This window comes from Jaculus jaculus, chromosome 19 (assembly GCF_020740685.1).
Source record: "Jaculus jaculus isolate mJacJac1 chromosome 19, mJacJac1.mat.Y.cur, whole genome shotgun sequence".
Classification (NCBI taxonomy): Eukaryota; Metazoa; Chordata; class Mammalia; order Rodentia; family Dipodidae; genus Jaculus; species Jaculus jaculus.
Window position 1 is genome coordinate 22,845,847 of NC_059120.1, and position 25,786 is coordinate 22,871,632.

Sequence of the window (25,786 nt, forward strand, 5' to 3'; positions counted from 1 at the left end):
ACTTTATGCGTATTTCACAATGACAACCTTGGGGCTGCATTTCCCGTGCTTAAGTGCTCCCCGGGATCACTTTGTGAGCACAGTCACGGAGGAGCCGAGGCTGACTGTGCTTGTTTCACCTGCAGGACTTGGAAGCCCATCACTCACCCGTTTCCTCATCTGTAATAAGAGAAATGCTAACATGCCTACCATGCATAGCAGAGTGCTATGGGTACTTAGGCAGAAACCTTGCAAAGTCCCTGGCACACACAAGGGGCTCAGTCATTCCAAGTTGTCCTAGCAGCATGACTTTTGTACTGTAAAACAAGGAATGAAACAAAGCTTCCACTTGTGAAAGGCTAGTTGTTCATTTCTCCCTGGTTCCCCACATCCCTGAGAACTATAAAACAACTTGTCTTAAGACACTGCACACTGCAGCGAAGGGATGCATGAGCCACCACGTTGATTACATCAGTGTCACAACCTAAGAGGCAGCCGTGTCAGAGAATTCAGAAGAACATAAATTTAGCAAGTTAATATATACATATATTTATATTTATCAAATATAACAAGGGCATATAAAAGCATAATATAATTCACACATACAAAAAGGCTATTTTAGTCCCTTTCATATCCTGTTTTAGACAAAACTATGATACCCAGAGAATAACAGGAATGTATTACTTCTAAAAACTGGGTATGTTATAAATGAAACAGATCCAATTATCTAAACTTTCTCACAGAATTCTAAACATGAGGCCTACTGAACTGTACTCTCAGAATCAACTTAAATAAATTGCTGGTCAATTTGAAGGAACCATTTTCAGTGGCTGACAGTCCAGGTAGAAAAGTATATAAAATGATTCATGAGTCAAAACATTTATACAAAAGGAATGGCTTTAACAAACCCCAGACATTATAAAGAGGAAATGTGTTGAATTGTAAAATTTCTGAAACAACTACCTTTCTTTTTGGACCACAGTATAAAGTACGAAAAATTTCACAACAGTTGAAAAATAACATTTATATAGACAAAGCTAAGGGATAAAAAAAATATCAGATGTATGAAAAACATCTCAAGTCACAGAGGAGGTAACTGAACTATACAATTTAGAAATAAGCTTAAGTGCATTTTCTTTTTACAATTTAACCACCACATGTAAAAACTGACAATTAAAATGCAAGTACAGACCTGCAAGCTTTTTGGCCATGATGCAAATATTAAAAAGTGAATTGCCAATTGGAAAATAATGGCTCACATACAACCAGAGAAGCACAAATGGTCAAAGATGCCCTACAGAATTGTGAAGGAGAAAAAAAATCACAACGTATCTTCTAGGCACTTGTATTCAGAAACATTTTATAAATAAACAGTTTCATTTAAAAAAAAGCAATAAAGCTGATTTTCCCCAATTGCACCTGTTAGTTGAGAAATATATCATATATATCATATATTAGGGTTGCATTTAAATGGGTAATTTTATGGGGAAAAATCAATAGAATTTTCAAAACTGAATCCACCTATCTTATTCACAACTTTGAAAAACTGAATTTAAAGTTAACTCCAGTGAGGCACAAGTGTGGCCCTATCAAAACGTTCTAACACCTACTATGATAAACACCACGAGGACCATCAGCAAATCCATGCTTTGGCAATCCTGTACAAAAGGGGCCCCGTCAAAACACTCTTTCACAAAACAAACACCACAAACACAACAACAACAACAACAACAACCCTGATTGGTGAGTCCTACACAAACTGTGGAATTTCATCTTCAAGGTCTTCGAACTGCTGCATTCGTTTTAGCCTTGGTCTCTGGCACGCTGGGCTCCCGGCAGGCCAGCCCTGCTCCTCTGAGCTCTCCTTCGGCTGGCCACCCAGCTGTGCGCCTGTGCCCTCAGGGTCCAGATCGGACTTCACCACGGGGCTCTGGGGCACGGAGGCGGAGGCAGAGAGGGGGGCAGGCTTCCCCGGCGCCCCCCGCGGTTTGTAGAAGGTGGTCCAGTGCTGCGGCTGCAGTGTTCTGGGCGCGCGGCCAGCGGCCAGGGGGCAGGAGTCCGAGGCCCGTCTCTCTGACGCCTCTCTTGCTGACCTGGCTGGCTCCGTGCATGGCCTGCTGGACTGCGTGGCACTGGCAGAATTCTGGTCCCCACTGTTCCTGACACTCGTCAACCCTTTCTCGGGGAGTGCGCTGGGCACACCCACGGTAGCCTTGGCAACTGAACTGCTCCGTTCATACTGTTTATCCCAGGGTTTTTGCAGATTCTGCTGGTCAATGCCATTAAATTTGGAGCAAGTAGTGGTTGAGGTGTCTTTTCTATTGAGTCCTTCAAAGGCAGGATTCTTGCCAAGCCTGTCTGAACTTACACTTCCCACATTTCTGCCTCCTCTCTCAGTAGGAGAGCTTGCGAGAAGAAGTCGGTCTACAGGCAGGCTGACGGGCCTCAGCTTGGTCCTGGGAGTGTGCCTCTGCACACTGCCTGCTGCCCTGTCAGACCTGGGAATAAGCAGCTTGGGAGTTTTACAGTTCTCCTCCACTTTTTGAGATCCTGATTCAAGCTCTTGATCAAGAAGCAAATGTATCTTGTTGTCTGAAAAATTTTAAGATTTAATTAACTACGTGGCACATGGCAAGCGAGTACAGACATTCTATGTAAAAAAGTAGCCTTACATATTCTTTGCAGTATTATATTCTTAGCTATCTTGGCAAATATTAAATAGTGTTAAAGGCACATTTTGGTTTTGTGGTTTTGTTGTTGTTGTTGTTTTTCGAGATAGGGTCTCACTCTAGCCCAGGCTGACCTGGAATTCACTCTGTATTTTCAGGGGGGCCTCGAACTCACGATGATCCTCCTACCTCCGTGACCTGAGTGCTGGGATTAAAGGCAAGTGCCATCATGCCCGGCTCTACAGGCACATTTTGAATTTAAAAGTTCATTAAAAAATTATCTAAGTCGGGCTGGAGAGATGGCTTAGCGGTTAAGCGCTTGCCTGTGAAGCCTAAGGACCCCGGTTCGAGGCTCGGTTCCCCAGGTCCCACGTTAGCCAGATGCACAAGGGGGCGCACGCATCTGGAGTTCGTTTGCAGAGGCTGGAAGCCCTGGCGCGCCCATTCCCTCTCTCTCCCTCTATCTGTCTTTCTCTCTTTGTCTGTCGCTTTCAAATAAATAAATAAATAAATAATTTTAAAAAAAATTATCTAAGTCATCAGCACTCAGGAGGCAGAGGTAGGAGGAGAGCTGTGAGTTCGAGACCACCCTGAGACTACATAGTTAATTCCAGGTTAGCCTAGAGTGAGACTCTCAATAAACAAACAAAACAAAACCCCAAAATTATCTAAGTCAATATAACCACAAAGCACTTCACAGATTATTAAAACAAAACCAAAAACAACAAACCAACCAAACAAAACACTTTCACTTGTTTTTTGATTCCTTTTGAAGAAGGGTCTCACCCTAGTCCAGGCTGACCTGAAACTCACTCTGTAGCCCAAGCTAACCTCAAATAGCAATTCTCCCACCTCAGCCTCCTGAGAGCTAGGGCAAGAGGCACGCAGCACCATGACCGTCTTCTGACTCTATAGCACAGTTAAGTCACAGTGCGAGTTCAGCATGTTAGGGGACTCAGACAGCACCCTCCCAGCTGATCAACTAATGAACTAACCTCTACTAGGTCAAATTAAAGTTGAAGAATTGTACTTTGGTTAAAAAGGTGCCATTCTCCCAGATTTATTTTCTCCTTTCTGCACAACTCTGCTCCCGTGGCCTGTGCTTTCTTCTCTCGAGTGGAGTCCTTAGCTCAGCTCCCCACACCACATCCTGTTTGCCACATTACTCCAGAACCTCCAGTTCCTGTGCCAGGCCACCCCAGTCCCTGCTCCTCCGCTGAGCAGCTGTGGACCCGACACTGATCTGGCTCTGAACTTCAGCTGCCCTGTGCATGGCGTGCAGTCCTCTGCTCATGGCCTGCCCTTCCTCCTACATCCCTGCACAGGTTTAGACAGGAGCCCACCACCATCACTTGTCAGCCATTGTCTCGTCTGACCTTCCTTCCCTGGGCTGCAAAGCACCACTCCTGTGACTTGCTTGCCGGCCCTTTCCCCACATTTGCAGAACTCCCTAAGGGACCCTGCCCATTGCAGCTGCCCTGTACGCACTGAAGCACACGCATTCTTCTGCATGTGCAGCCAGAAGCCTAACACAATGGAAGGAGGGCAGGTTCTGCTGCTGGCTGCGTGGGCCTTGGCTCAGCTACTATTCCATTTTTGCCCTGTGAAGGACCCTGCACTATCCTACCCGCCCGCACCTGTCAAGAAAGACTGTGCATCTATGCTGTTGTATGGTCTACATGATCAAATAAAAACATTCTAGAACTACCTGGTATATAGTTAATACTCGAAAATTCTATTTCAGAATTGCTTATGTTTATTGCTATTTTTTTTTAAATATTTTATTCATTTACTTGAGAGAGACAGAAAGAGACAGAGTATGGGGGTGCCAGGGTCTCCTACCACTGCAAATGAACTCCAGATGCATGTACCATTTTGTGCATCTGGCTTTATGTGGATACTAGGAGTTGAACCCAGGCCATCAGGCCTCGCAAGCAAGTGCCTTTAAGCACTGAGCTGTCTCTCCAGCCCCTATTACTATTCCTAATTGGGAATCCAATTTCATGGAACAGTGAGAAAAAGTCAGGGTGGCATTAGTGATGTGTCTCACATTGTGAGCTGTGGGTTGAATGAGGCTAACGCTATCTAGCTTGTAGCACAGAATTGCTATGGAGATCAACTCCTAAGGTGCAATCATCATCTTAACTATCAACTACTGGGCTGAGGAGTGCCTAGGAGATGAGTAAAGCACACCTCGTGGGATGAACCTGATGTCACTGGCATTTCCAAGATGGTTAGATCACGAGGCTCTGATCTAATGGACTAACTGAGTGAGGAAGTCATAATCTGGTGGTACTATCGGGAAGCAGTGAAGGTGGAGCCTCGTTAGAGGAAGGAGGCCACTACTCATTGGCATGATCTTGGGGTATCTTGCCCAGCCCCTCTCTGTATTCTCTTTTGCTGATTTTTGACCCCTACAATTTGAGCTGCCCAACTTCAACTTGTACTTCCCACACACAAAGTGGACAGATACCTCCTCTGAGACTGAACCAAAACCAACCCTTCCTTCCCTTAATTTATTCTCACAGGATTTTGGTCAGCAGGGATTTTGGTCACTGTGGTAGTTTAAATACATGGCCCCCAAAATATTCAGTGTTTTATTAGCTTGTAGTTTGGATCTACAGCCACCTGGCTGGAGGGAGTGTCACTGGATGAATCTTAGGGTCCAGCCCTCAGGTGTAATGGTGGGTTTGCAATTTCAATCTAAAGACATGCAAAGAGTGCCTAGCTACACTTCCTGAAGTGTGCTGTGCTGTGTGCCTTCTCTCTCTCCACTTGGTCCTGTGAAGGCGGCCAGCTTCGTCTGTCATTGTGGAGCTTCCCCGGGATCTGTAAGCTTCAATAAATCCCTTCCTCCATAACTGTGTCTGGTCTGGAAGTTCACCTCAGCGACCTGAAGCTGCCTGCTGCATCAACTAAGACATAGAATCAAACAATAAATTCAGTGCTGTCCTCAGAGAAGTGAAGTTATTGGCTCCCTTCCTTTTCAGAGTCTGCTCATGGACATCTGATTATATCTCTAATTTTAGCTCTAAAGATACAGAATTATAGTGGCAAATGTAGGCTTTCCCATTACCATGACAGCTACCCTTCACTGCAATAAAACTGCTATAGAAAATCTGAATCAGATGACTGTAATCAAGGACATGAAACATACATATGTATGAGGCTGCAGACAGGGAAAGATTACTTGTTAAATTAAATTTGATTTATTTGTGTGTGTGTGGGGGGGGGGAGGTTAGGATCTCTTGTTGCTGAGAACAAACACTGGCAATATGTGGGTGGCTAGGGAACTGACCCTCAAATGGCAGTCTTTGTAAACCTGTGAGCCATCTCCCCAGGCCCTGAAAACAAAACAAAACAAAACTTTGAGTCTCATTTTCTTGAAATTTGGAGCCTTGTTTGGGGTTTATGAGCCGTTAGAGCAATATTGTGAATTACAAAACACATGAGGAATTAGCACACTGTTTAACACATGCCTGCCTTGACTTTAAAAAGCTAACGAAGCAAAAATGAAAACCAAAAATGATTTTTAAAGGAGCACAAAAAACCCATGATTAAGAACTCAAAGAAGTCTTTGCTAAGAGAGACATGGTATTTATTTAAATGTGATGTATACTAACAGTCACTTTTCTCGATGGCAGACACTGATTTGTTAACTAGTAAAGCTCTCAAGCGTGGACTTCCCTCAGCTCCGCTCACTCTGGCTTTCACTATTCTAGGGACTGAACCTAGTGCCTGGCACATGCCAGCCAAGTGCTCTGCTCACTTCGGCTTTTAACGATGGTTTGTTTGCACAATCTTACTTTAGTGAACACATTTTTCACATGGCTACTTACCAGTGAGGCATGTGTCACACTTTTCCAATGCATTTCGCTTGCGTTCTGATTCTTCAAAGGATGTAGTTGATTCAAACATTTTGCTCTCACAATCGGCAGCTTGGATATCCTGCTAGTAGAAGAAAATCTTTACATTTGAAGAAACAAAACACTTTAAAACAAACAGCTGAATACCAGTAACTTATTGACATAAATGTTTTAACATTACAATGTAATTTTTTAAAGGCCAAACTCACTTCCTTTGAAGAAAAGAACAGTGACTTCATAAGATGTTCTGAGTCTCTTTCATCTGGGGACAAGAGAGGTTTTGGGAGAGCGCCGTGGTCAAGCTGAGGTCCAGCAGCGCCTGTTCCAGACACAGCCTCCTGCGGCTGCAGGGACCCGTCGAAGATCTTCTGCGAGTAGGTAATGAGGAACTCTACCAACCGAGCCTGACTGGAATATTCAGCGATGGAAGAGATGGTGACAGGAGCAGTCGTGGGCCGTGGCCTGATGAGCGTTGGTCCAAATATCACCCCCAAGTTTTTGGAGTTCATCTTGTTTTCTTCTGCATGATCTACCACCCTGCAAAACAGAACATAGATAGATAGAGAGCTGTATGAGATACGCCCACTGGAGTCCTTTACAAGTGGCTTACTATGGATTGGGAAAGGAAGAGGAAATGAGCTACAAGAAATATGAGAAAAGTCTGTCAGGGGTCATGTTGTAGGAAAGGTTAGGAAAAAGGCTTTTATTGGATTAAAATATTTATTACAAGCCAATTTTTTTGCTAAAAAACAAGTAGAAGGAACTACTGAAGCTTCACCAGCAGAAAAAAAGTCTCTTTAAAAATTATTTCCACCTCAGTGTCTTGTATACCCTTAGTTTCTTACCATTGTAAATTCCTTAGATTGGAAATGAAAATATGTCAATTTCTTATTGCCAAAGCTGTTTTCAAAACTAATTAACTCTCTAAAGTTCTTTGAAGTCTACTGCCCCTCCCAGAGTATGGTTTTACTTTGAGCTCTTACCACATTTGGTGGTTTGATTCAGGTGTCTCCCATAAACTTAGGTGTTCTGAATGCTAGGTTCCCAGCTTATGGAGATTTGGGTACTAGCACTTCCCGTAGGGATTGTATTGTTGGGGGCGGGCTTGTGGGTGTTATAGCCAGTTTCCCCATGCCAGTGTCTGGCATACTCTCCTGTTCCTGTGGCCCACCTTATGTTAGCCAGGGGGTAATGTCCACCCTCTGCTCATGCCATCATTTTCCCCTGCCATTGTGGAACTTCCCCTTGAGCCTGTAAGCCAAAATAAAACTCTTTTTCCCAGAAGCTGCTCTGGGTTAAGTGATTTCTACCAACAATGAGAACCTGACTGCAACACCACATTTGATTCTATGACTATTCAAGAAGAACTAAATTGCAGTAAACACCTCCCTCCCATTTCTCTTATTTCTGCCAGAGAGATCCAACAGGTAAATCAAGGCTGCTAAATTCCTGGCTCAAAATGCCTTAGTACAGTGGAAAGATTTTAAGAGCCACAGGCAGGATGGAATACCCTGTGGCATTATCTCCCTCAACCCAAGATTGACTGATGCACTCATAACCCCATGGGGAACACCCTTAACCCCACTGAGGAGGGTCCTCAGTGGTTTAGGAGCCAGGAGAGATGATGTCTAATGGAAATATGACTAGCACCCAATAGGGCCATGCAATAAAATTCATAAGTAGAAACAAAAAAGATTCAGTGGAGGGGGGATCTGAGGGGAATAAAGGGGCTTAAGATCATGGTATATTACTTATATTTATGAAGTTGTCAATAAAAAAGTTTGAAATATTTCTTTAGTTGGTTCAGAAGCAAGAGAGCAAACTCAATGGCTAGGTATGCAAGGTTTTCTCATCAGACCTTTAGGAAGCTCAGTATCTGTTTCTTCTTTCTGTCTGGCAGCCCAACCCAATTACTCTGATTTCTTAAATGTGAACTGCTCTCCTCATTTCTGTTTCTTGGCCTCTGTGGATAATGAGAGTATGCACATTCTTGATGCGTTAAGTCACCACTGAGTTCTTTCAGGCCGACTCTGACTAACCCCACACCTACTCCTTCTCTACAAGCTGTGCACATCTGTCAGCACAGAATGGCGCTGCGCTGTTCGTATGCATGTCTCTCCCCCAAGATGATGTGCCCACAGATGGCAGGAACCTGCTTCCCCAGCTAGTCTGGCACACAGGCATGTGGGAGAATGATCTGGCTGTGTAAATACATACTCAATATTCCTTTTCTCTAACATGCAACTAAAAATGAAATTCCTTTTAAAAATAAGATTACAATAATGTGACTGTAGTTAACATTACTGAACTTTGCACAGAAAAATGGCTAAGGTGAAAAAGTTTATTTAAGAAGAAACTATGAAAGCTGGACATGGTGGTGCATGCCTTTAATCCCAGCACTAGAGAGGCAGAGGTAGGAGGATCACCACGAACGAGTTCAAGGCCACCCTGAGTCTACAGAGCGAATTCCAGGTCAGCCTGAGCTACAGTGAGACCATGCCTCGAAAAAGCAAACAACTAAAAACAAAAAAAGAAACTATGAAATAAGGAACAGCAGTAGTGGAGGCTCTGCATCTATAAAGTCCTTACCGCTTGAGATGGAGTATGAGGTAATGAAGACTGTTCAGATTGGACGCCGGCAACTGTCTTAGGAGGTCCTTGCCCCTTAGAAGAATTCTGTTTATTTCTATGCACATGTTTGGGCACTTTCTATCCTCAGGGCTGTACCTTTTTGTTTCTTGCTCTTCATTTACATGCTGTATCTCTTTTGCAAGGTCTAGAAATTCCTTGTATAATCGAAATAAAATAAATGGTTCTGGAAGCTAAAAAAATAAAAATTATATTAGGAATGTTGTTCTGTCAAATTTATTCTTTCTGTTAATAGTTAACTATTATTTACAGATACTCAATGATTTAGTATAACCCTTTAAACTTATAAGAGTTCAAGTAAATCTTTAAATGTATATATTTGCTACACATGTGACCTATAAGGTTAATTAATCTGCAACTATTGTCACAAATTATATTTAGATTCAAAAAGATTACTGATAATCAAACTTGAAATCTGAAGTTAAAGGGTAAGATTTAAAAACACTAATATAAATCTTATATATATTACATTCATGTCTATACCAAAGCTAGTGCTGTTTTATTCAAACAAAACCACTATAACAAAATACGTTAAATGAATTAAAACAAGTTGGCAATTTGGATTTTATTGGTGTAGGGGAGATTTAAAAAAAAAAAAAAAAAGACAGGCCTGGTATCACACGCTTTTAATCCCAGCACTCTGGAGGCAAAGGTAGAAGGATTGCTGTGAGTTCAATGCCACCATGAGACTACACAGTAAATTCCATGTCAGCTTGGACTACAGAGAGACTCTACCTCAAAAAACCAACCAAACAAACAAACAAAAAACAAGATTAGCCTGGTGCGGTGCTGTTGCCTTTAATCTTAGTGTTTGGGAGGCAGAGGTAGGAGGAGGATTAATGTGAATTCCAGGCTAGCTTGAGACTACATAGTGAGTTCCAGGTCAGCCTGGCCTAGAGCAAGACCCTATCTCAAAGAAACAAAAAACAGAACAAAACAAAAAACTAAGACCGCCACAACAAAGTACTACAGGCCAGTGCTTTAGTTGGGCCAGACTGCAGACTAGCAGCAGACAGTATGTCCTGCAAAAGGTGTACTGTCGACATTTGTCTAATTCTTAAATATGGCTTGACTTGCCATGAAATTGTCAAAAGTAAAAAAGTTCTATCTCAAACTGATAAACACCTATTTCCATAACAAATGCTGATGTTCCCACTGTTCTACAATGGAAAGCACAGTGCCCTGCTGGCTAGCTGACAGCCTGGGTAATCTGTGAGAAGGCAGGTGCCTTGACATCAGTCCCACCATCACTCTGGATCTGAAGGAAGTCAGAAACTTCAGGCTTCCCACCTGGTAAATGAATAGAATAAACGATTCTTTCCTGTAATACTATTGTGAGAACTGATCACAGCTTCCCATATGAAAGTTTTGGTCATACAATACTTCCGAAACACAATGACAGTTCATAGTATTGCACCCTATTCATCTTTTCTCCCTAATGCCCAGAAAAGATATAGGGATGACACATGAGACTTATAGTCCCTTGTAGGCACTTAAAGTGTCATTTCTCAGTTAAGGGTTCTGCAAAACAGGAATCAGAGATATCAATCCTTTCCTGGGCTAGCATGGCAGATTCAAGAGCCCTGCTATTAAAGAGCCGAGAAAACCAGAGAAGACACAAAGCAGGCCTCACAGGCTGGCGAGGAGACGGCAAGTGCCGACCCTGTAGTTCCAAGAAGGCTTTCAAACCAAAGTGTCCTACATGTTCCTACAGGACTGAGGCCTCTGCTCCAGGGGCAGGGGCCTAGCTGAGCAGGCTTAGCTCTCCAGAGCCCTGTCTCCACGTTCCCTGAGCAACCTTTCCTCCCGAAGTCTGGAGATTGTTCTCCGCGGTATGGTATGAAACAGTCTCTGAATGGGCAATGCCAAGTACAAGGAGTGGAGGAGCAATGCCCAAGGCACACGCGCGAGTGCAGGGCCCCGCAGTCTTCCCGCCTGCGCTCCCTGCTTACTGGCACATCTCCAGGAGAGGAAATCCTTCTCTGGGTCCAGAGCAGCCAAGAACAAGGAGCTAGAGATCCATACACCAGTGTTTCTCAAACAGTCCACACACACCTCACAGTAACAGTTTTTAAGAGCTTCACACTGGCAAGAGATTTCAGTTCCCAACTCATGTTAAGCAGACAACCAAGGAAGACTATGCTATCCACTTGATGACCACAGATCGGTGACAGAACACTGAAAACGTGGCTGCTCCAAATTGAAATGTCCTGTAAAGGAACACTACACACCAGATTCCAAAGACTAGAAGTTCCAAAAAGCCCTCTTAATAATTTCAATTTTATCAGTAGGTAAGAATTTAAATGATACTTCAATGTTAAAAAACATTAAAAATAACATTTTTGTTTGTATAGCTGCTAATGGAGAAATTTACATCACAATTCTACTGGATAAGGTTAGAGGATAAGTTGAGAAAGGAACCCTTTAAAAAACTCTATGAATGTCTCTAGGTAAATACTGTGTCACAGGGTATTGTTAGAAGGAACAGAAAAAAGTGTGACTATAGGAGTGAAAAAATTTTGAGTCCTGGAAGAAAATAGGGCTTAGAAAGCGTCGCAAGGGAAGAAAAGCAGATAGGGAATGGACGCAGGGAAGGCAAGACAGACTCGGTACAGGGTGCCCAGTGCCCAAGCAAGAGTTCTAACAAGAAAGTACAAGTAAATTAGAGGGAAAGAAATGGGCAATGAGAGCTAGAAAAGTTCCTAGAACTCAATGATCGATCCTGTTGACAAGACCTCATGGAATGCTCAAAATAATGGATGAAAAGGGAAAAAAAAGAAAGAAAAAAACAGGCCACATACAAGGGTTTGGGGGGGGGGGGTGGAGAGAGGAGAGGGAAGGGCGCGCTCCCTGACACCATCTCTTCATTTACATCCGAGAGCCAAATGCCGGCTGGACCTGGCCCTGCTCTGTACCTGGCTCACAACATGCTCATTTCCTCCCGTGTCCCTCCATAAGCTGCTGCCAGAAGTCACTTATACCCCACAAACATGTCTTCCTTGAATCTATTGCAAACTGCAGGCACAACACAGAGCATAGAAAAAATCAGTGTAGGGCAGCCTACACCCTGGCCACACACCTGCTAAGCCTCTAGTGCCAGCATCTAGACTAATTCTGCTCGACGTTCCCAGTATGAACTTTAAGGATTCTCCCACTGATTTTGCACAACAGCTAGTTTGAGATATCAACGACGGCAAAGCCAGACTGTGATGTGAACACAGCTCACATGCAACAGTGTGACACTGCACTTCCCTAACAGCAGAACTCTGCAGGCCATCAGGACAGTTTCTAAAACTTGACCATAGAAAAGCTTAGTTATTTCTATACATTCAAAATGTTATTTACTCCTTCAGCATGGTTAAAAAGAGCTCAAAGCTGGAGCTAGGAGGTTACAACTTAGACAAGGTATATGGTAGTCTTGTATGAAGCATGTATTTCATTTTCTCATGGTGAGCAATGGGAAACCATAACTTGTTTTATTTCTGTTCCTAAAACTGGATGTTTTTATATACTTTCTATACATTAATATTTAGAAGACATAGGATGAGCCATGCCAATTAAAACATGTGGAGCAAATGGTACAAATATAAATTTTATTTTTACTGTAATAGTAATTTTTAAAGTTAATTTATTACTTTATTTATTAGAGATAGAGAAATGGGGAAAAGGAAGGAAGGCGGAAAGGAAGAAGAAGGGGGAGAGAGAGAGAATGGACACATCAGGGCCTCTAGACACTGCAAATGAACTCCAGATACATGCACCACCTTGTACATCTGGCTTACATGGGATCTAGAGAATAGAACCTGGGTTCTTAGGCTTCACAGGCAAGTGCCTTAACCGCTAAGCCATCTCTCCAGTCCACAATAGGTTTTAAGAATAAAAATTACCTGTCGCAGGTATAACTTCAAGACATCACAGATGTCATGTGAACTAAATTCTGAAATGTCTACCAAGTGCATTCCATTTTCCAAAGCTTGACAGAGTTTTTCAGTTTTTAATTTGTTTCCACAAACACGATAAATTCCCTTGAGTGAAAAGAAAAAAATCCTGTTAAATTCTGTTTTAATACAAATGGCTAAATGTAGACATCTCAACATATTTGATGTGTCTTATGTTGAAGTTTAATCTTTGAAGAAAACTTAGAACCAAATGACTTATTTTCCAAATAAATCTGAATAATTTGTTATTACAAAATGAGAGTTCTATTTTCTTTTAAAGCCTCCCTTCACTTGGACAAATCATAGGCCTTTAAGTTTTTAAAATTTGAAGAGTTGCAATGTACCTGTAGACATAAGGCTCTGCTTTCAATTTCGGAGGCACATATTTTGAGTACCAAAGGAATGCCATCTGGTTCTTTTTTTGCAACTTGTGTGAATTCTGCTCCAAATAAGTGTATTTTTCCCATTAGTTTCTGATGACCACAGATGATGACTAAATTCTCTAAACACTTCCGGTGACAAACAAGGAGACACTACAAGAAAATGACAGTTTCAAACTGATTATTTCACTTCAAAACTACTCACAATAGATTTTATTGATCTATTATTTACAGTGTTCAAAAGTTATCTAACAGCAAAATAAAGTACAAAATAATGAAAGATATAATATGGCACAATGTCTTAAAAATACATTTGCAAAAGATCCATGGAGCTGAGAAGACTCAGCAAGTAAAGGCATTTGCTGGCAAAGCCTGCCAACCCAGGCTCACTTCCCCATACCCATGTAAGGCTAGATGCAAAGTGGAGCATGCGTCTATGACCCTAACAAGGCCTCCAACAACAGGAAGTGGGTCCAGGAGAACCAGAAGCTTACTATCAGTTACACACATAGACACACACACACTCTCTCTCAATTAAAAAAAGAAAAAAAAGATCCTGAGTATAACCCTAAGAAAATCGCACATAGCCAATGAAAGAACCATGACCTATATGTATGAATGTATGAAGATGTCATGAAAAACCCCATCACTTTGTGTTTTAACCTAAAAAAATTTTTAAAAATTAGGACTGGAGAGATGGCTTAGCAGTTAAAGCACTTGCCTGTGAAGCCTAAGGACCTAGGTTCGATTCCCAGGACCCACATAAGCCAGATGCTCAAGGTGATACATGCATCTGGAGTTCGTCTGCAGTGGCTAGAGGCCTTGGTGTGCCCACCCTCTCTCTCATGTCAATCAACAAAAATATAAATAAATAAATAACAACCAAAACCAAACACAACACAAGAACACCCACCCCTATTAACAAAAACCAGGGCCAGTGTAATTCTGAAAAGATCTTACCTCTTCACATTCAACACCCTGGAACACTACAATCCCTTCACAATCCCGGCATTTCGTTGGGGATCTCAATTTGCGAAACTTGTGAGTAAGGGCTGCCTTTGACATCAATGTTTTCTTAAATGCTCCAAGGGAATTGGGTCCTTATAATAAAAATGTTAGCATATAAGAATAGCAAGATGACACATACTTTATTTTGAGTAATCTTTATCTTTTTTTTTATAAATTACCATATAATACAAAAGCTATTATTGCTGGGTGTGGTGGTGCACGCCTTCAATCCCAGCATGTGGGAGGCAGAGGCAGGAGGATGGTCAAGAGTTCGAGGCCACCATGAGATTATACAATGAATTCCAGGTCAGTCTTAGCTAGAGCAAGACCCTACCTCGAAAAACAAAAAAAGCTAGTATTCTAAGTTTCTAACATCAAATTAAGTATCCAATTTATAGATCTTTTATAAACTCTATCTTCATTCAAATATTTTAGCCATAGCAGTCAACTTCAAGCCAATAAGACAGGTGTAAGGCATCATGTTCTTAGAATCAGCAAGTATATATTTTTATTAAGATGCCTTGTATAGAGTAAGAAAGGCTGCTTATAGGTGGCACTCCATTCTTAAGAAAAAAATCCTACGAATACTTCAAAGGGAAAGTGCTAGTTATATGAGGTAGTATGTTAGCATTATTTGCTTTAACGATTAGGCTATTTGTCATTTATTATAAAATTATAGTTATTACTGGATGTTTTAATATCATAGTGGAGACCAAATATTCTGTTAAAGATATTCTGCCAAAACAGGTACCTACATGAATCAAAAACAAGTCTAATTTAAGTCATTAAAGTAAATGACTTTTATATCTTTCAACACCCCAACTTTCTTAATTCTCAATAAGTACATTTATCTGCTTGGCTTCTTGCATAGTTTATTATTGTTATTATATTTTTTGGTGCAGGCGATGGAACCAGACTTTATGACTGCTGATCAAACATTCTTCCACTGAGTAGTTTATGCCTACAATGCCCTATGCTTTCTTTAGAAGGAACTTTTTCAAAATTTTTTACACACTGCCATCCTTCTAACAGTAAGTTATTAAGTACCGGCCTTATTAAAAAGCACTATACCTAGCAGACTGTTTTAACAACATGCAAGTATATTTTAGACCTAGCAATTTTACTGCTTAGTCTCATCACTTTATTTTAACCCATCAGAAGCCCTGGTTACTGTGATGCCTTGTGTTTAACGTGCAGCACAGTGAGGATCCCAGGACCGTGCGGATGTAATGCCTCGGCTGCCTTAGTGGTCTTCATTGGGATGGGTATGATACCAGCTTCTGAAGGAGACGGAGGCTCTCTTTCATCAAGATCATCTGCCGAAGACATAGTTCCGCTGGACGGAGTTCGTGGAAGTTTTCGATGAAAGTCTCCTAAAAGAAAATTGTGGATACTATGACTATTAACTACAGAATATCAGAAATGGGCAATGGTAATATTTCTGAATTATATAATTCATACTATTTTATTAGTTTGGATGGAAAAATTTGCTGTTTCTATTCTCATAATCTGGATAATAGAAAATTCTGATATTCCTGGGAAGAAAACAATTTTCACTAAATCTCCTTTTTTCAAATAAATTTAAAACCGAGGACTATATATTCCAATGAGACCTTACTAAAGTAAGCTTCTAACAGTAGACATTTAGGTACATGTTTATGGAGATAGGTATTATTTTCTAATCATGTTTATGGTATGGTAATCTAACACAATATTAAACAATTTATTTATTTATTTTATTTTATTTTCCTGATATGGCTTTCTTGCCACTGCGAAGGAATGCCTGTATGGGTAGCTAGGGAATTGAACCTGGGCTAGCAGTCTTTGCAAGCAAACACCTTTAACTGGTGGTCCATGTTCACAGCCCCAATTAATCATGATTTTTTTTTTTTTTTTTTTTGAGAGAAAGAACGGAGGTGCTAGGGCCTCCAGCCACTGAAAACAAACTCCAGATGCACGTGCCACCTTGACATCTGGTTTATATGGGTCCTGGTGAATTGAACCTGGGTCCTTGGCTTTGCAGGCAAGCATCTTAATTGCTAAGCCATCCCTCCAACCTTAATTTAGGTGTTTCTTTTTTTTTTAATTTTTATTTATTTGAGAGCGACAGACACAGAGAGAAAGACAGATAGAGGGAGAGAGAGAGAATGGGCGCGCCAGGGCTTCCAGCCACTGCAAACGAACTCCAGACACGTGCGCCCCCTTGTGCATCTGGCTAACGAGGGACCTGGGGAACCGAGCCTCGAACCGGGGTCCTTAGGCTTCACAGGCAAGCACTTAACCACTAAGCCATCTCTCCAGCCCAATATTAAACAATTTAAAAGACAGTGATATTTATGTTCACTGAATTAATATACAGTAGTGAAAATCAAGATAGCCACTCATATCAACATGGACCTCAAAAGTGGGTCCTGGTAGGGAGGATATATGAAGGAGGTCATAAAAAGAATCATGTGATTTTGCTGGATCTGGTGGTACAGGCCTAGGATCCCAGCTACTGGGGAGGCTGAAGAAGGGGGGTTTCAGATTCAAAGCCTGCCTGGATGACAGAGTAAGTTCAAGGCCAGCCTGGGTAACTCAAGTGATAGAACCCGGTGTAGAAACCTTGTCTAGTATCCAAGAGGCACTGGGTTCAATCCTCAGTAACTTTCCCTTCTCCTCTACCAATATGACTCCATTTTTCTAACGTCCAAAAGAAAGCTACGCTCCGTGAAACATACAGGCACTACGGGCACGTGAAATAGCTAGGTAACGTTCCAATGTTCCCAAGAAGGTCTAAACGAGGCTTCTACAGTTCTGCTGTTCTGCTTGCAAGGATGGGTAATGATGCCATAAGGGTTACTTTCCTTACAGAATCTCCTATGTCTTACAAAATTAGGCTAACTTAAAAAACACCCCAAATGGGCTATTTTAACCTTTCATTCACTTTTCATTGGTAGACTTAAATATTTCTGTACCTGGACTAATAGATTCTGAATCCAGAGATCGAGATTCACTGCTCCCTCCAGTACTCTCTGAATCACTGAACATCCCAAATGTCCATGAGCGTGTAAAAGAAGGACCTTAAAAAGAGAGTATTTATAAGTTAAAAACTTGACTATAGGTAGATATCTTATGGTAAAATACTGATATTGTGTAAAATGAAACAACTCAAATTTCTTAACAATGACCAATTTGAGACAGGTATGGTGGTTACAACTGCGAATGGTTTTATAAAATTACAATATAAGGCGTGAGTTTCTAATTTCAGAGCTCCAATTCTTTAATAATCACACAGGAAGCACACTGATGTTTCACAGCAAATGTTTAGTTGAAAAGCTACCTGTCGCGTCTGCGCTGTTAGAGCACCTGTCCTCTTCAATTTTATTACACCTGTCAGGAAGGCGCCCGACGTCCTCTAAAGAGTCAGCAGGTCCATATCCAGATGTCCGGGGACTATTTGTTAATTGTTTATTTACATTCCTAAGTGAGGGGAAACAAACACAGCTTAGGGATAGTAATTAATTTTAGTGAACATTCAGAAAAAGTAGTTAATTTAATGAATCTAAGTAGAGCGAGTAAGCTAAACATTAAGAACAAATTATATTACATGATTAGCTTCTTTTAAGAGAGGAATAAAGCTTTTAAATTGTGTGAGCTTAAGACTGCTAAAATGGCAAAGAAGTTCAACAGAATAGTCAGTAATTTATGTCATGACTACATTTTTCTTTTTAAGTATTTCATTTATTTATTAACTTATTTGAGAGAGGGGGGGAGGGAGGGAGAGGGGCAGATACAGAATAGGCACACCAGGGCCTCCAACCCCTGCAAATGAACTCCAGACACATGCACTACCTACTTTGTGCTCTGGCTTAAATAGGAACTAGGGAATGGAACCTGGGTACTTGGGCTTCACAGGCAAGCGTCTTAACCACTTAGCCATCTCTACAATTACATTTTTCTAATAAAAATTTCAGTGGAAAATTTAGGTTAAGTTTTGAGGACACTCAATATACATATGGTCTTCATTTGGCATTCTCAAAAGATTTCTGGAGACTCAAAGAACTGAAGTCTGTGTTGTAATGGGAAGCTTTAGTTTCAAGTATATTTATTCCTTAAGTGTATTGAGATACTACAAAATATTCAAAAATTCAAAACTAGGACTGAAGAAATGGCTCAGCAGTTAAGGTACTTGCCTGCAAAGCATAAGGACCTGTGTTTGATTCTCGAGTACCCATGTAAAGCCATATGCACAGAGTGGCACATGTAGCTGGAGTTTGTTTACAGTGACTAGAGGCCCTGGCAAGGCCATTCTCTATCTGCCTTTCTCTCTCTCTCTCTCAAATAAATAAATAAAATGTTTTCAAAAATTCAAAAGTAAAACATTTCAATAAAAGAAAAGACACTTCTTTATTCCAGACAGGAGTCTGGGTAATGCCTTATCTCTTGAAATAACTTCATCAATGCATTAACTCTTACCCATCAACCTTGTCTTCTAGTTCGGCTGAGTTTGTCGCCTTTACAAATTCACTGTACTCTTGGCCTGGGTCATAGAGTTTGGCACTCTCACAGAGAGACTGTAAACTGTTTGCAAGGGAGGCAACCTGTAGGTGCTGCATCTGGAAGAGGTTAACTGTTACCTGTGGTCACAGGTACAGACCAAAGGAAGACAAAAAAGTGATGTATGAAATGTCAATGTACACTTGTATCAGATGACACCACCAGTAAAAACCATACAAATGAAATATACAACACTGCCTGGAGTGGTAGCACACGCCTTTAATCCCAGCACTTGAGAGACAAAGTTTAGAGGATCGCCGTGAGTTCAAGGCCACTCTGAGACTACACAGTGAATTCCAGGTCAGCCTGGACCAGAGTGAGACCTTACCTCAAAAAAACAAAAATTAACAACACACACACACAATACTGTCAGCATGTTAAGCTTCCTGATATTATGCAAGATCTAGTCCAGAAATGAAAAAAGAAGTTTTAATCTAGTATCTAGGACTTATTTCCAACAAAACTAGCTTTAAAGTGAAAATTTGAAAATATAAACCCATATCCTTACTGGTTAACAATTTTAAGAGATGGATATGTTTTGAGAATCCTTTGCTCTGTACTGTGGTGAGCAATCCACAACTGATTGCTTTTATATTTCATTTTTTAAATTTGTTGGATAGACAGACAGAAAGATGAGAGAGAGAATGAGAATGGGCATGCCAGGGCCTCCAGCTGGTGCAAAAAAACACCAGATGTATGCACCACTTTGTGCATCTGGCTCACATGGGTCCTGGGGAATAAAAGCTGAGTCCTTTGGCTTTGCAGGCAAGTGCTTTAACTGCTAAGCCATCTCTTCAGCCCTCCACAACTGATTTTGACGGCTTTTCTTTATATGGGACGGGATGGGGGCCTTCTTATGTTGCCTAAGCTAGCCTAGAGCCTGAGACACTCTTGCCCCAGCCTCCCGAATACATTATTCCACGGAGTTTCTATAATTATAAAAATATGCTTACTTCTACTTATACTAACAACTATAATGGCAACTACTATATCCACATAATAAGCCAGAATTCAAACCATATCTAAGAGCTTTACATTAATACTGCATAGATCCTGGTCCTCACCCAGCTTGATGTTATCCCGAGGATGACATAAAAAAGACACTCTGCGGTACTACAAATACTGAAAGTATAAATTTAGGGAGTACCATCAGGTATGTGTTTAGGGAAGAGTACTTTCAACATGGTAAAAATGAGACAGCTCCTCTGAAGAGCTAACACTGAACGAAGACCAAATATGAGAAAGCCAGAACAAAGCTGTAGCAAGAAGGCCAGCGCAAACAAAGGTAGGAGGTGGTGCCAGGTGAGCACGGAGAGCTTGCTGTACTCAACAGCACATGAAAGGCCAGCATGCCTACAGCCCCAGAGACTGTCTGACACCAGGCCTGAGAAGGAAGCAGTCACCTACAGTAAACCAGAGCAGCGCACTGGGAGCACAACACAGGCTGATGTGTTCTTTAGAACAGCACTTGGGATTCTGTGCGGGGAATGTTTAAAGGAAACAATATGAATGAACGCCAAATTTCAATTAGTTCAATGGTCTTTCAAAGATGGCCATGTGTTCTCTTCATCTCCTTGGTCTGTTAGAAGACAGGATGAACTTCTCACTAGCCTGAGTCCTTTCCAGGGCAGTGTACATATAGTTGATAAAAGCTGGGGTTCCCAGCTTGGTCCAAATGGTAACTGCATGCTGGGTGACCTTGATCAGCACTTAAAATGTCTTTACACTAGTGGTCTGCAGTGAACGTTCAAATGAATCACTGGGAGATCTTATTCAAATATAGATTCTGACTTCACAAATTTGGTTCAAAAACCAAGCGAGGTGCTACAGAAATGGCTACGTAGTTAAGGTGCTTGCCTGCAAAGTGTGATGAGCTGGGTTCAATTCCGCAGTACCCATGTAAAGCCAGATGCACAAGGTGGCACATGTGTCTGGAGTTCGTATGCAGTGGCTAGAGGCCTTGATGCACCCTTTCTCTCTGTCGCTTTCTCTCTCTTTAAATAAATAAAGGTGAGGCCACAGAGGAACTGCTGAGATGAGCAAGAGCGCTGCTTCCATGGTGAGCCTGACAACCTGCGCCAGGGTGATGGAGACACCGAGGACACTCACAATGCACAAAGCAGAAATCCAGAAGCTGCTGAGAGCGCAGCACTAATGTAGAATTAAAGTATACTCACCAAGGCTCAGGGAATTTTGTGGAAGAGGGGATGGAAAGAATATAAGAGCCACAGGGTGAGGGAATATCCAGAGACATTGCCCCCCCACCCAACAATGACTGACTGCTGCTCTTACAACTCATAACCCACAACTCTGCAGTGAATGCCAGCAATACCACTAAGTAGGGCCCTCAGTGGAGTGGGGACAGAAGGGAATGATGGTACCAATACATGATGTGATACAAAGCTTCTACTTAATAAAAAAAAAAAGAGGGCTAGAGGGATGGCTTAGCAGCTAAGGCATCTGCCTGCAAAGCCAAAGGCCCCAGGTTCAATTCCCCATGACCCATATTAGCCAGATGCACAAGGGGGGACACATGCGTCTGGAGTTCCTCTGTAGTGGCTGGAGGCCCCAGCATGCCCATTCACCACCCCCCCACACCGGTCAAATGAATAAATAAAATATGTATTTTTTAAAACGATCCTCACATTGACCTTTAAAAAATAAAAATTTAACTTAAAAAGAAAAAAAAAAAAATAAAACAACCAAGCTCCTAAATTCCTTGTAAGCTCCCTACCTAAGGGCAAATGTGACTGGCCCAAAGATCCTATTCTGAGAAGAAAAGCTTTCTAAACTTATTTTCGGTACAAGTAAAATGGAGCTAAAATATTACCTCCAACAGGGTTTTGTGAGAATTAAATGAGAGTGACTGTACACAGACATTTTAGAACACTGACAGGTACATAATCTTAGCAATTACCAGCTATGGCTTGAAGCAAAGGGGATTTTATCAATTCTTTTAAAATTATTTTATAAATCTGAACCCTAATAGCAATCAAAATTTGGTAAATAAGTAAGGAGAATTTTAAGTATAAAAACATTTGAAGCTGGGCATGGTGGTGCATGCCTTTAATCCCAGCACTTGGGAGGCAGAGGTAGGAGTGCCATGAGTTTGAGGCCACTCAGACTACACAGTGAATTCCAGGTCAGCCTGGGTAGAGTGAGACCCTACTTCAGAAAAAACAAAACCAAACCAAAACAAATAAATAGCTGAAAAGTTTGATTCAGGTGGAGCAATGTCTCCCATTGAATTCAATGAAAACTCTTGGTCAGAATGCATAAAACACCTACCTAAGGACTCTGAAAAGCAAATGGCAGCAGCAGGCAAACTGTGGAAATACACTGCAATTTCAGGTGCATTTCTTTGCTCTTCCCATTATATTTTCTGACCTATAATGCTGGGCTCCTACTCTTAAACAGCATGATTCCTCTAAGTGTAGACTGGACAAGAACAGAAAGCTCCAGAAGTCCTCTGTGGCCCAAGGTGTAAAATGGGCAGGGAGGAGTAGAGGTGACCCAGAACAGGAAGAAAGCCCTGTGTCTGTGGTGTAGCTGTTCTCTCTAGTGGCCCATGCCTGAGGCAGTGAAAGGGTCCTCCTTTATGACCAAAGGAACCAGGTTCACAGAGTAGTGGTGGGTTGTTGAAATTCCTGTTGTTGTTTTCTCTTCAATGCCCTCCCCTCCCTTCCCCTCCCCCGACACTCACTAAGAACTGCCTCTCGGGCTCCCTGAAGAGCAGCAGAGAAGCTTCCCCGTCAGGCCAGGAAGACAGCGGCTGAAGAGTGAGCCTAATGATAGCAAATGCCATGGTAAAAATCCGTGTCCAACAGAGTAACAGGGAAAATACCTAGGATAGCATTCAAAATCTGTTGTGGGATGCTATCTTCTGAGTATACCATGGCCAGGGCTCTCTTGAACTCTCACGAGCTAAGATTAGTCCCATAAAAGACTAGGCCCATTAACTTTGTGTAAGAAAGGGTTCACAATGCCCTACTCCTGGCATATATTATAGGCAGTTGACAGTTACTGGGGGGAGGGGCTCCTGAGGCCCCACCCCTCCCTGCAGATTCATGAACAGTTAATGGTTTCTGGGGGATGGTGCCTCTCCCACAGGATATGTGCATGTGTGCATGTGCGTGTGTGTTGACAGAGAGAGAGAGAGAGAGAGAGAGACAGAGAGAGAGAGAGAGAGAGAGAGAAAGAGAGAGAGAGAGACTGACTGATTAGCAATTGCTGGGGAGACTTCTTTAGCAGTCTGGTCTCATAGGCTGCCCATGCTCCTGCAAGTAACACCACACCCATCTTCTTGTTAAGTGCACCCCAGTTAAATTCATCAATTCAACACGTTAGACTTGGGTTGATCACTGGTATTCTATCTGGGGTGCGAGAAGAAATTGTTCAAGTCTCCAGAAAATGTTAGTATAACAAAATTACTTGTTACAAGAACATCTCCATAACTCACAAGAGAAAAGACAAGTATCCTCCTGAGACCAGATACTTGGTCTCAGATAAAGTGTCTACTCACACCCCAAAGAGAACCAATGGCAGAACAACACATGCATAACTCATCTGTTAAAAGAAATCCCTCTCGATTCATTTTATCCCAGTTTTCGTGAAAGTATACAATATATATATTTCTTCCTCCATAATATAACCGGAAGTCAGTATCCAGAAAATACCTAGAAAATCCTCAAATAACTTGAACACGAACAAATTTCCACATTTTCTGTATGTCCAAAGATAAAGTATCAAGAGAAATCAGAAAGTGTTTTTGAACTAAACAAAAATAAAAAATTCAAAATTTGTGGGTTGTACCATTTGTATGGAAATTTAATGCATTAAAATATCATACTAGAAAAGCAGGAAGATGTCAAAGAACAATTTAAGTTTCAGCCTTTATGAAAAGAAAAAAATCAAAAGCAAGCAGAAATCAATAAAATAAAGATCAATGAAACTTATAAACCCCTTGCTTAATGATGAATGAGGGTGTACAAATAATCACCATTAGCAATGAGAAGAAATATCACTATACCCAAGTGGACAAAAAAAGGATAAGAGAATGCTATAAAAAGGACTAATTCTATACACACCTCAAATACCAAAATTCAGCTAAAGAAAAACAATGGACTTGAATAGGTAGATGTGTATGTAGAATAACTTCTCAAGGGCTGAGGAGATGGCTCTAGGATAAAAAGCCCACTGCTCAAGCTGAGCCCAAGCTTTGGTAGTTAGTCCCAGCATGCTGAGTGAGACACGATGTGGGGATGAATTTCTAGAAAGCTAAGCTTTGCAAATGCAGCAGTGAACAACAACGAGAATGAGAGCTCCTGCCTCCAGTGAGGCCTCCCGAAAGCTCTCCTCTGACCTCCGCTCACACCAGGGCATGTGCACGCACTCACACATTCCATAATCTCGACCCTACGTGCCATCCACGCTAGCAGACATCTGATGAATAGGTAACACAAATCTGACACAAACTTCCAAAAAACGGAAGAGAATAATTCCCAACTCATTTTATGAAACAAGGACTACCCTGACACCAAAAGCAGACAGTAAAAGGAGGTTAAGAAGAAGACATTTTATTTATTTTTATTTTGTTTTGTTGTTTTTCGAGGTAGGGTCTCACTCTAGCCCAGGCTGACCTGGAATTCACTGTGTAGACTGAGGGTGGCTTTGAATTCTCGGCAATCTTCCTACCTCTGCCTCCTGAATGCTGAGATTAAAGGAGTGTGCCACCATGCCCGGCTCTTACTATTTTTTATTAATTAAAAAAAAAAAGAAAATATACTCAATATAACATAAGCAAACTGGATCAAGCAATACCTAAAGGAACAAAAGGACCAAGCCTGGCAACCAGGAGGGGTTTGTTATGACTGCAAAGCAAATCCATGATTCTTGGAGGCTGAGGCAAGAGGAACATGACTTTGAGACTAGTGGCTCCAGCTACAGAGCAATACCCTATTCTTTTTTTTTTAAAGGGATAAACTACATGAGAATATCAAATAATAGAGAAGAACATTTGATGAACTCTGGTATAAATTCAACAAGCTAGGAAAAAGAGAAGCTTCTTAATCATACATGTTTAAGGCATCTTTGAAGAGCATATAGCTACCATTGTATTTCAAGGCCAGTCTCAGGGTGGCCTTGAACTCTCAGAAATCCACCTACCTCTACCTCCAGAGTGCTGCGATTAAAGGTATGTGCCACCATGCCTGGCTACCATCATATTTATATTTAAATTAATATTAATAGTTATTTATATTTATTTATGAGACAGAGAGAGACAGGGGAGAATGGGCACACGAGGGCCTCCAGCAATTGCAAACAAACTCCAGACACATGTTCTTCCTTGTGCATCTGGCTTACGTGGGTTCTAGGGAATCAAACCTGGGTTTGCAGGCAAAGCACCTTAACTGTTGAGCCATCTCTTCAGTCCTACATGATCTGATTTTTAAGACTTCTTATTAAACAAAAGAATCAAGACAGAGGTGGTTTGGCAAAAGGGTATACAGATAAATATATCAGAGAATCCAGAAGTAGGCATACATGAATGGTCAGCTGACTTGTGAAAAGGATGCAAAGGTAGCTTGATGGAAAAGGCATTGAATTTTCAGCAAGCTGTGTTGGAAGAAATGGGCATCTATATTAACCATGTCTTCTTTCTGTGTTTTATGGAATTTGCCTGCTGACCAAGGAGAGACTGCCCTTTCTTAAGCTCCTCAGTTCCTAGAGATAGGCAAGGGCTCGTACAGGGTCATACC

At 41.5% G+C, this 25,786-nt stretch overlaps 1 protein-coding gene across 4 annotated transcripts in view; it reads right to left on the reverse strand.

The window, feature by feature from the left end:
• Window positions 1-503: 503 nt before the first annotated feature.
• The window catches only part of Arhgap29 (Rho GTPase activating protein 29), an 80,272-nt gene continuing 54,989 nt past the window's right edge, over window positions 504-25,786 (reverse strand). For 3 of the 4 annotated variants that reach the window (XM_045138327.1, XM_045138328.1, XM_045138330.1), the window contains 11 exons: window positions 18,948-19,108; window positions 17,812-17,951; window positions 17,447-17,551; window positions 15,764-15,862; window positions 14,442-14,581; window positions 13,446-13,634; window positions 13,051-13,188; window positions 9,104-9,336; window positions 6,724-7,051; window positions 6,488-6,599; window positions 504-2,571 (listed from right to left, as the gene is read on the reverse strand). In XM_045138327.1, the coding sequence (XP_044994262.1) occupies window positions 1,730-2,571; window positions 6,488-6,599; window positions 6,724-7,051; window positions 9,104-9,336; window positions 13,051-13,188; window positions 13,446-13,634; window positions 14,442-14,581; window positions 15,764-15,862; window positions 17,447-17,551; window positions 17,812-17,951; window positions 18,948-19,108 (2,487 nt within the window). In that variant the 3' untranslated portion in view covers window positions 504-1,729. The remainder of the gene's footprint in view (window positions 2,572-6,487; window positions 6,600-6,723; window positions 7,052-9,103; window positions 9,337-13,050; window positions 13,189-13,445; window positions 13,635-14,441; window positions 14,582-15,763; window positions 15,863-17,446; window positions 17,552-17,811; window positions 17,952-18,947; window positions 19,109-25,786) is intronic. The other variant, XM_004663968.2, reaches the window with a different exon arrangement.